Source organism: Anguilla rostrata, chromosome 19 (genome assembly GCF_018555375.3).
Source record: "Anguilla rostrata isolate EN2019 chromosome 19, ASM1855537v3, whole genome shotgun sequence".
Lineage (NCBI taxonomy): Eukaryota > Metazoa > Chordata > Actinopteri > Anguilliformes > Anguillidae > Anguilla > Anguilla rostrata.
The window spans coordinates 2373155-2384801 of record NC_057951.1 but is presented as its reverse complement, the minus strand read 5'-3'; the positions used below and the strand labels follow the sequence as shown (position 1 = coordinate 2384801).

General features: G+C 42.7%; 1 protein-coding gene across 6 annotated transcripts in view; it reads right to left on the bottom strand.

Moving 5' to 3' along the window:
• The window catches only part of LOC135245720 (protein NLRC3-like), a 111258-nt gene that overhangs the window by 20450 nt on the left and 79161 nt on the right, over positions 1 to 11647 (bottom strand). For 4 of the 6 annotated variants that reach the window (XM_064319008.1, XM_064319010.1, XM_064319009.1 and 1 more), the window contains 2 exons: positions 9740 to 11627; positions 7515 to 7775 (listed from right to left, as the gene is read on the bottom strand). The exons of the other annotated variants lie outside the window; for them this stretch is intronic. In XM_064319008.1, the coding sequence (XP_064175078.1) occupies positions 7515 to 7775; positions 9740 to 11627 (2149 nt within the window). The remainder of the gene's footprint in view (positions 1 to 7514; positions 7776 to 9739; positions 11628 to 11647) is intronic. 6 annotated transcript variants of the gene reach the window in all.

Genomic DNA, 11647 nt, shown 5'->3' with positions numbered 1-11647 from the left:
AGTAGGGTGATCTACACTAGATAATTTAAACTTAATACACTTATGCGAAGCAAGTTTTATCCATCTATGCCTCAGTGGTGTTTCTCCCATCTCATTAGTAATGCAATAACTGGAGTTGTTCTGAGTGCCCTACAGCATATCCTCAAAGCTCTTGCCTGTTTAACATGTGATGCCAGGAAAGGAATTGGGGTGCTGTCCACCAGGGGGCAGCATCGGCCCTACAGACGAGTATAGCTGCAGCTGTGGTTCATTGCAATCACATCAGCTGTGGCCCATTACCTAACCATGGGCTCTATAAAGCCGCGTTTCCACCGCAGGAACTATACCCCGGAACTAGGAACCTTTTGAGGAACTCAGTGCGTTTCCACCGCAGGAACTAGGGTCTAAATTTAGTTCTGGGGGCTTTGTTTTACCCCCCAAAACGTTCCTGCTCGGGGGGTAGTACTTTCCGAAAGTACAGGAACCTTTTGGGTGGAGCTTGCAGCGCTGAACATTTCTGATTGGTCGAGTACTCGTAGCATTTGTGTTGTATTTATTTTCCGCCATTACCCGCCATGTTTGAAAATATGCAGCGGCAAACCAATTTATTTTCATAATAACTTCAAATCAAACTTGTATGTTATGCGGCGCAGTAGCCTACTTTTAGTTATAGCCTGTCAACGTCTTGGAATTATAACGTGTGCTCTTCTGTTCTTTTCTTGCTTTAGTATTCGTTTTATAAAATACTAAGCATTCGTGCTGGGACAGCATATTACGTAGGCTACCAAAACATTCAAACGGATTAATTCGGTTGCTGAATATTTTCTTCCGGATTTTCTTTGTTAGCCCGTTGTAATTGACTCAAAACGTTTGATACAGTTATGTGAGGTATGCGGTAGTTCTGCATAATTAACATAATTAACATACAGTACAAGCAAACTGGATATCACCTTCCGCACTTTTTATCCGGGTAAAATAACAGGTTAATTCTAGTAATCTTCCCTTTAGCTTTTTCAGACTGCCGTAATTTTACTCAATTTTACTGCCATTTTTCAATTCCACGAAAAGACCAGGAAGACTGTGGACTCATTTATGGTGCATGGTTCGCATCTGGAGCGCACACTTCGCTGCTCGGCTAGCAGTAACTTCGAAGGAAAGCAAACGGTGGCTGTACCACTACTAATTTACATTTTCACGCAAGTCCGAGTTTTCGTTCTATTCTTGTCATTTTGCGATTAGCCTATATGGAATTGACGACGAGAAAGTAATAAAACAGCAAATTGTTTACAACTTGTGCATGTTTTCTGCTGTTAATGAATGTGTTTGAGAGGATATATGAAAATCAATAAATACAAAAGTAACCATATATAGTCATTGTTGGTAACCCGTTGTATATAAGTGGAATAAACCCCTCCGGGCTGTCCCGGTTATTAGAAAATAATGTAGGCTACTTCGGTGGTAGTATGGGGTTACAGAAGAAATCATATGACAGATGGACCGACGACAACGTCAAATTTTTAATTCGTTTTGACATACATACGTACCCGCAGGATTGCTGCACGTCTCGCGATATACTGCCGTTAATCTAACCAACGTAAACATACAAAATATGTTGTCGCGAGAATTCTTGTGTCATCATCAAAATTCCGTCTAAAACAAACATGTCGTCAAGCAGAAAATTTGAGAGTGGGGCGCAAAAAAGAGCAAGAAAACAACAACAAAAAGCAAGAAACAAAGTTCTCAGTAAAATACAGAAGCATACTTCTTTCTTCAAAACATCGACGGATGATTACTTAACAGCAACCGAAGCAGGCTCCGACATCAACAACGATCCCTTCCTTGACACATGCCCTGACGCTGACGATGATGCAGATGCTAACCCAAGTCCCGCCACACCAACTCAGTCAACCCGGCCGCCTTCTCCGGAAACTATACCGCCGTCACCAGGCAGAGATGGCACAGCCACGATATCAACCCTGTTAGCATCGAGTACGCCTTCTCTGGAACCCGGCTCCGGAGACACTGATAACATCAGCACTGTCAGTGCTGCTGACAAAACTACTCCGCTAGCAGGTGCAGGCGCCACGGTCGGGAGGAAAGATGCAACATGTGGAGCCACATCCACTGATGTAGCTTGTTGGGGACCCGTTACCGAAAACTTGCGTAGCTATTGGGTGAGCAAAGGAATAAAAGCATCCTTGTCATGTCAAAATAAAGACATAGCATTCACAGCATCAGAACGATCGTATAAAAATCGGAACAGACAATTGAGTAAGACCTTGCGTAATCTGCGTAATGGGGAGAGTGTTACCCGTGAGTGGTTAGTTTATTCTCCAACAACCGGTAATGTATATCGCTTTTTTTGTCGGCTTTTCGGCGGGACACCATCTGCCTTTTCTCAATCCGGGTTTTCTGATTGGAAACATGCTTCTTGTCGGACTGAAGAGCACGAGTCAAGCCAGTCTCATCGAAATGCAATGCTCATCTGGTTCGCTCGCACACAGGTGCACGGAATTGACAACGAACTTAAGGTGTGCTGTGAAGAGGAGGGGAAGTATTGGCGCGAGGTCCTAAAACGAATTGTCTCCGTTATACAGTTCTTGTCAGAACGAGGTCTCGCATTCCGAGGAGGCGATGAAGTTCTCGGTTCCCCTAACAATGGCAACTATTTGGGAATACTTGAGCTACTCAGCAAGTGCGACCCCTTTCTTGCCGAACATTTAAAGAAATATGGAAACCAGGGGAGTGGGTCTACTTCCTATTTATCCAACACTATATGTGATGAATTCATTGCAATTATGGGACAGCGAGTTCAAGCTGAAATTATTCTAATGGTGCAGAAAGCGAAGTACTTCTCTCTTGTTGTTGATTCAACCCCAGATTTAACCCATATTGATCAGCTAACATTCGTGATAAGATATGTCTCTCAGGAAGGTCAAGTCTTTGAGCGTTTTTTAAAATTCCTGCCCATATACAGTCATACCGGTGAGTCTCTTTTTCAGTCCGTGCTAAATGACATGAATATTGATATAAATAATTGTAGGGGACAATGTTCTGATAATGCATCCAACACGTCAGGTGTGTACAAAGGACTGAGTGTTATGTTCCGAGTAAGAACCCACACGCAGACCAGGGAAATCCAAGAAAACGTCGTCTTTAATCAGTCCGAAGTTCGAAGCCAGGTGATCAGAGAGAGGGCGGTGCCGAATCGAGTTTCCAAAAGAATAGTAAAAAGACAGGCAAAAAGTCAAAAACCAGGAGATCAGAAATAGCGAAGGTACAAAGGGGCAGGCAAAAGAGAAGTCAAAGAAAAGCGAAGGTCGAACCAGAAGCAAACAAAACCAAAAGGGGCAGGCAAACTCGAAGTCGGGCAAAGGGGTGTCGCAGGAATCTCAATAAACAAAGGCTTACAAATAATCGGCACAATGAATATGATCAACGTTCTGACACTGAACAGGTGGAAAAGACTGACATTTATACACTGGGGAAGATAACAATCAAGGAGGGGTTAAGTGAGTGAGGGAGGAGTAACAAACAACATCCAGGTGGAGAACATTAGGAAAACTAATTCAATGACAGGGGACTGACAAAACGCGGACTGGAATCACATAGACAACAATGATAATAGACGGCCTGGGTGAAGCAGGTAAAACACGTGCAGAGAGAGAGAGGTGCAGTCAGAGCAAGAGACAGGTGCAGGCAATTGCAGAACTCAGCGTTAGAGCAGGCTAGAAAGAAAAGGGGCGGAGCTACAGCGCAGCATGGAAAAGGGGAGACTGGTTAATGTATTAGTATAGTGATCTAAACTATCAAAAACCCAAAACTAGTGTGTGTTAGTCCATTAGTAATATTCACATGTTAGTATATTAGTGAGGTTAGTACTTTACAATCAATAAGTTAGTAGGGATTAGTAGAAATTAGTAAAACTAGAAATCAGCAGGAAGAAAGTAAAGCGAGACTGGAAAGAAGGGGGGAAACCACGAAAACCCGGAACCACCCGAATAGTGAAATCACACAAGTACAGGGGAGTGAAGCAGCTCAGGGAACACAGACACAGAGACAGTACTGGGGAGACAAGTGACCGGGAAATACAGACTACAACACTGAGGGCCCATATTCTAGAAGTAAATCCTTTGGCTGAGTGGATACCTTGTGCAGCCCACTCACTCAATTTAGTCGGAGTGAACAGTGTAGAATGCTGCTCTGAAACAACCACATTTTTCAGATCTGTTCACTCTTCAATTTTTTCTCGGGATCACCCCGCCGATGGAAGGTTATGATGGATGGACTTGAGCCCAATGTTAACAAACGCATAGAGACTTTAAAGGGACTGTCGGACACGAGATGGGCCGCTCACGCCCAGGCCACCAAAGCTCTCTGTGTAAACTATAAAAATATATTGAATTCGCTAATAAACACATCAGATGATGATTCTCAGAATGCTCTCACGCGTGACGAGGCGCGCTCTCTGGCTAACAAAATGAACCGATTAGAGACAGCTTTCTTGTGTATATTGTGGAACAAAGTATTACAAAGAATTCAGACAACGAGTGCTATCCTCCAGAAGGTAGATGTGGATCTCGTTACGGCTGTGGATATGCTGCGATCACTGTCAGATTTCGTGGCAGGTTTACGCGACCAGTTTGGAGACCTGGAGACGCAGGCCAAGGAAATGGGAGGAACACAGGAATACAGGTCTGTGGTAACTCGGCAGGCGAAGAGAAAACGGAGAGCAGATGATTCCAGTGCACCTGACCACATTCTAATTGGAGCTGAGAAGTTTCGTGTCGAGGTATTTTTAGTCATAATTGACAAACTAACAAGTGCTTTGCAAGCAAGACATAAGTCCTACACAGAGACTTGCGACTATTTTGGCTTTTTAACCCATCTCAAGAGCCTGTCTGTGTCTGAAATACGCGAAGCAAGCCGCAATCTTCAGAAAAAATATAGCACCGATTTACAGGATGTTTTCGAGGATGAGCTTGTTCAGTTCATTAAATTCTGTGAAACAACAACTGATGATCTGTCACCAAGAAACCTGATGGTCTTACTGAGAGAGAAACAACTCCAAAGTGCTTTCCCAAACGTGGACATTGCACAATTTATCTCACTCTTCCTATTTCAAATGCCACCAGAGAAAGATCATTTTCAAGTTGGGCATTATTAAGAACAGACTGACGGCATCTATTGAGGAAAATTTGACCATTCTGTCCATTGACCATGATCTGCTGCGCTAGCTGGATTTTAAGGATTTAATTAAGGATTTTTCATCAAAGAAAAGCAGGAAAAAGGTCTTTTAATGACATCACTGGTGAGTCAGATGTTTTTTTAATATGCTAGTTTAAGTCTTGAATATTATCGTGTAGTTTATAAACAAAAATGACTACGATATTCTATTCAGCGATGCCCATATGTATTTCTCATACAAATAGAATTAGAATGTTGTTTTTCTTTTGTGGACTGTTTGCCGTGTGATAAAACTGCGAATTTTGATTATCCTGCCATTGTGTGTTCGCACTATGACTATAATTGGCGTTCTTTTGTATGGCGTTGGTGTGTATTTTCCCATGGCCTCTTTGCACTGCCTTATTATGGGGTTGTCTTGTGTTGCGTATCTTTGCGTGTGTGCGTGTGTGCGTCGCCGCGGCGGGGGGGCCACTGAGCTGCGCAGCCCAGGGCCTCAAGATGGGTAAACGCGGCTCTGATATCATCTCATTTTATGCTCAATATCTTCAGAAACGCCACAACCCTGTAGCACACACAGGTGTGTAATGTGAAGGAGTACAACTTATCTTCAGTGTATGAAAGAGAGTGGGGTATAAGTATGGATTTCATTAGAGTTCATAGCAGGTAGTGAATAATGGGGATGGATGAAGACTGCAATATATGACAGAAGTGAATCCAGAAGTGGGCAGAAACCTGGCAAATGAAACTCAATACAGCTCAATGTAAAGTTCTACATGTGGGAAATAATAACACAAGGCTAGATTACTTTATGGGAGGAACAACATTGGAATGTGCTCAATTTTGGGAGTAATAGTTGATCAAATCCTTTCAGGTTCTAGGCACTGTGCTGTAGCAGTAAAAAAGCCAACAGGATGCTGGGATAGTAGTGAGTATAAATCAAGGCTCCAGAGTGCGACCATTTTGGTTGAACATGCGACCAAAAATCTGTCAAGTGCGACTAAACATTTTCATTGGTCGCACCGGTGCACCTGACATTTAGCAGGTCTGTCTGTGTGTGTGTTATTTTTGTCCCACCCGCATTCTGCGAAGACCCGCCCCTACTCTGCCTCTGATTGGCTCTGACCCTGATATTCTTCTTCGCTGAATGCGGGTGGGGAAAAAAATAAGGCATGTGTGTATTAGTGATGTGCAGATCGCAGTTATATCCGCGGGCACCACGGTTAATCTGCGGATCGGGTGGGCGGAGTCATAAAAATTAACATTCTGATTAATAGCGGAAGGGTTGTGGGTGGGTGAAATAATAATCATTAATGAGGAAAATATTAATTACATTCTCTACAATGTGAGCATATTTTAAGCTTCATTTTTCGTCAGGTGTGAATTAGCAGACTAGACTCTCGTTGCGCCAATTGCGGCGTCCATTTGTCTTAAGCAGCAATGGAGGCAAAAACGATCTGAGAGAAAATTAAAAAAGGAGAATTAAAAAAAGGAAGGGCAGAAAAGTTCCGTGTGGGAGCGATTTAGTGAATGACGAGTATGTCATATGCAACAGCTGCAAAATAATGAGAAATAGCGGTAATGTGTGATCGGGTGCGGGTCTCTAAATCGGAGAAAATAATTTGTTCGGGTGGGCGGCGGGTGGATGATTTATGCGTACATGTGGATTGGGATGACGTCAGAGCCGATCCGTGCATCACTAGTGTGTGTGTGTGAAACCGCGCCCTGTACTCCTCCGGGAGCAGCGCACACTTTTATTTGAGTTATTTGAGTTTGATTTATTTATCTGAGTTTGTCAAACACTTTACAGACAACCCTGGCCTAAACCCCCACAGGAGCATGCCTAAGGCAACAGTGGCAAGGAAAAATTCCCTGTGGCAGATGGGAAGAAACCTCAGAAGGAATCAGGCGCAAGGGGAAACCCATCCTCCTCTGGTCGGCTCAGGGTGCCGACTGGTGACCAACATGTCACTCAGTTTTACAGAGTTTATGACCATATGGTGCTGGATACTATCTAGTTTGTAAGTAAACCAAGCACTAGTGGTAGGTAGGAAAATGGCGAGTATGTCGGGCTGAATGGCCTAATCTCGTCATTATGTTATGTTATGTTATTTTTGTTATGTTATGATAGACGTGAAACATATTACTGTACTGAAGTGGTCAATATTTTACAATCATGTCAATCATGCATTCAGCATTCAGTCATCACCTGTGACCTGATATTACAGACTCCACTGAAACCATACGTTATGGTCAGGAACCATAAACCTGGCAACCCTATATTTCATTGCACAGAGCCATAATCACCAATTCTATTTAGTTGAGGTCACACAGTGCACAGCACTACTCACCCGAGTGTCTGTAGTTTACAGTTTGGACTCATCAGTCCAGCACAGAGCAGCTCCACTCCTGAATCTCCCAGGTTATTGTAGCTGAGGTCCAGTCTCTGTAGTTTACAGTTTGGACTCATCAGTCCAGCACAGAGCAGCTCCACTCCTGAATCTCCCAGGTTATTGTTGCTGAGGTCCAGATCTCTCAGGGGTGAGTTTGATGACTGAAGAGCAGAGGCCACAATTTCACAGGACTTCTCTGTGAGGTCACAGCTGTTCAGTCTGCAAAGAAGAGTTTATATATTATTGTATGATTAAATAGCGCAATATCCTGTAAAATCTGATATGTGCAATGTAACAGTAATCGCATTGAGTGATGAAGAGTGATATTGAGGATTTAAAGTTACTGATGCTCTGAGGAAAATGACTTTGCTACACTCTCCAACTGCAGCACTTTGGGCCTGAGAATTAGACATCCTGTTGGACAGAACTCTGACAGTTCTACAAATGAAATTTTTACCCAAATGGCCCCCTTTCTTCTGACATTTGGCACAGATACAACCAAAAGTAAAGATGCAAGAAATAACTCAGAAATAAAATCTCTCAGAGTGGATTGCTTCTTTACTTTTGCTGGTAACTGTGAGAAACGTCCCACAGCAGTGCAAGCCAACACACAGCAAAAGCCAGATTCACTTTAGAAACAGGAATGCAAAAAAGTGATCTGTTCACATGTAACCAGGTAGTGCAGTCTGTCTGTTTTGCTGAGGTTATATATAACCATGTAGTGCAGTCTGTCTGTTCTGCTGGTGTTACATATAACCAGGTAGTGAAACCAAAGCTATGCAGGAACTGTTAATGATGCCTTTGAGTTCATTTTGTTGGAATAGTGATACATTTGATGGTGCTGTCCAAGGAGACACCATTTAGCTTTTTCCAGGCTTTAGGAAACTTCAGAACCTTGTACAGGCCAGACTTTAGCCTGAGATAAGCCACAGAATTACCTCAAAAACAGGCACTTTAACAGTCCCCTGAGAAGACCTCACCCTGACACCCATTATATCCTACAATTCCTCTACCTTCCTGTTTTCACTCTGTCTACAGGCACTATTGGATTCTGGGTCAGCCTACACCAGAATAAAGCAGAGACCAGGGTGGCACTACTGGCCTTGTAACATGGTGCATTTACTGCCTGACCTAATCTCACAATACAGTAACACAAACATTTCATTCATAACCACACTTGCCTCTCCCAAATCAAACCCAGCATTACATTAATCATAATGTTGAAAAAATATCTCATCTTCTTGAACAATGTAAGAGGGGTACAGACTGAGCAGGCTCTCTCTGGTCATCTCCCACTCACAAATTATCTATGCATGGACTAGGAATAAAAGGGGATTCTTCCCCCTTTTTAAAAACATGGATTTGATTCAATCAACATTTGTCCTTAACTGACTGACATTTCAAAGGAGGGATTCTTTTTTTCTACACAAACACAGTTCGAACTACTTCCCCAAACGGAGTTAGATAAGAATAAGTGTAACACTTGTGTTTACTTGTCCAAATCAAAGGACACATTTTAGTTCAATAAAGACCATAGTGTTGGCCTGTAAAGCAAAAGTGAGCCTTTGATCTTGTGCCATTTGCCTTGCTTCTCAGCTCTGCCTTGGTCTTTTATGATCACAGTCTTGGATCTCTGGTCTTGATTCTTTAGCTGCTTATTTTACCATCCTGGGTCACAGTGGGGCAGACAAGCTGTGGTTCTGCGGTCCCTTTCATTAATTTTTTTCACAATTATATTATTTATTTTCCATGTCCATCTAATTTTGTGTAAAGGAAGTGTAGCTTGTATTTTTTTATTTGATGGGGAATATGTTCATCTTAATACTGCAACATACTATACCCTCCCTTCATTTAAATCTGCGAGTTGTATGTTTGGACCATTATTGATCCATCACTGGTTTGGTTTGCCAAACAAGGAATTCATGATGTATTTAATAACTGGTATCTTTAATGATAATATGTAAATTAAATCTAATAAAATACATTTTACATGTTGGATACATTTTTTTACATTTGATGGTACTTCCATATTCATTAAATGAGGGCACAATCTGTTAAATAGTCTCAAAAATCATAATTCTCACTTGCCTGACAAATCTATTGTATTCTATTTTCACTTTAACTATGAAGTGTTTATAAAAACATACTGTCATTATCTACTTTAATAATTACATAATACTCACATGGCCTTCCTGCAGTTCCTGATTACTGGTAGCAGTCTCTGATAACCTGTTGATGATATGTAGGTCTTCAAGTCAAACTCATCCAGGACCTCCTCTGTCATCAGTAACATAAAGGCCAGAGCTGAACATTGGTGTGGTTCCAGCTTTTCATTAGAGAGTTTTCCTGATCTCTGGAACTTCTTTATTTCCTTCACTAGACTGTTTCTATTCAGTTCATTGAGACAGTGGAACAGATTGATGGTCCTTTCTGTTGAAGATCCATCACTGATCCTCTCCTTAATGTACCGGACTGTTTTCGGAATGCTCTTTGAACTGCTCTCTGTCTGTGAGTCTGGCACTGGTGATCTGCTTCCTGTCTGTGGGTCGGGTACAGATGATCTGCTTCCTGTCTGTGTCTGAGGGTCTGGTACAGGTGATCTGCCTCCTGTTTGCATCAGCAGTGTTCCTAAGAGAGTCTGAATGGAGTCCAGAGAGAGGCCTAGAAGGAATCTGAGGAAAAGGTCCAGGTGTCCATTCTTACTCTCTAAGGCCTGATCCACTGCAGTCCTGTGTACCTCAGACAGCTGCACTCTGTATCTGCAAGGTGTTGACTCTACTGCTCCGAGTACATTTCTGTTCTCATTTACACATGAATGAAACACAAACAAGGCAGCCAGATACTCCTGAATGCTCAGATGCACAAAGCAGTAGACCTTCTCCTGATCCAACCCACACTCCTCTTTAAAGATTTCTGTGCACACCCCAGAGTACACTGAAGCTTCACTGACATCAATGCCACTCTCTCTCAGGTCCTCTTCATAGAATATCAGATTGCCCCTTTCCAGCTGTAGAAAAGCCAGCTGCCCCAGTTTAAGGAGGATTTCTGTATCTGACTCTGAGATTTCTGGGTTTGTCACATGGGTGTCATGATACTTCTCATTCTTCACATTAGTTTGAATGAGCAGGAAGTGTGTGTACATTTCAGTCAGAGTTTTGGGCATTTTTCTATTGCCTACTTTACCCAACATTGTCTCCAGAACAGTGGCAGAAATCCAGCAGAAGACTGGTATGTGACACATGATGTGCAGACTCCTAGATGACTTTACGTGTGAGATAATTCTGCTGGCCTTTTTCTTATCCCTGATTCTCTTCCTAAAGTATTCCTCCTTCTGTGGGTCATTGAACCCTCGTACCTCTGTCACCTGGTGGACGCACTCAGGAGGGACCTGATTGGCTGCTGCTGGTCGGGAGGTGATCCAGAGGAGAGCAGAGGGAAGCAGATTCCCCAGAATGAGGTTGGTCAGCAGCACATCCACTGATGATGACTCTGTTATATCACAGCAGATCTTATTGCTTTGGAAATCTAGAGGAAGTCGACACTCATCCAGACCATCAAAGATGAACACAACTTTGACTTCATCTTCAAAACTTTTGATCTCTTTCAGTTGCGGAAAGTAGTGCTGCAGAAGTTTCATGAGACTAAAATCTCTCTCCTTTTTCAGATTCAGATCTCGGAAAGGAAGAGTGAAGATGAAATCAATGTCCTGATTGGCTTTTCCTTCTGCCCAGTCTAGAATGAACTTTTGCACAGAGACAGTTTTCCCAATGCCAGCGATGCCCTTTGTAAGCACAGTTCTGATGGGTCTCTCTTGTCCAGGTAAAGGCTTAAAGATGTCATTGCAGAGGATTGCAGTCTCCTGTGTGGTGTGTCTCTTGGATGCTGTCTCAATCTGTCTGACCTCATGTTCATCATTGATCCCCCCACTTCCCCCCTCTGTGATGTAGAGCTCTGTATAGATCTCATTGAGGAGGGTTGGGTTGCCCTGCTTTGCTAAACCTTCAAATATGTGTTCAAACTTCTTCTTCAGAGCAGTTTTCAGCAGCTTCTGAGCTCTTTCTATGGATGTATCTGAGGAGAGGAAACATGAG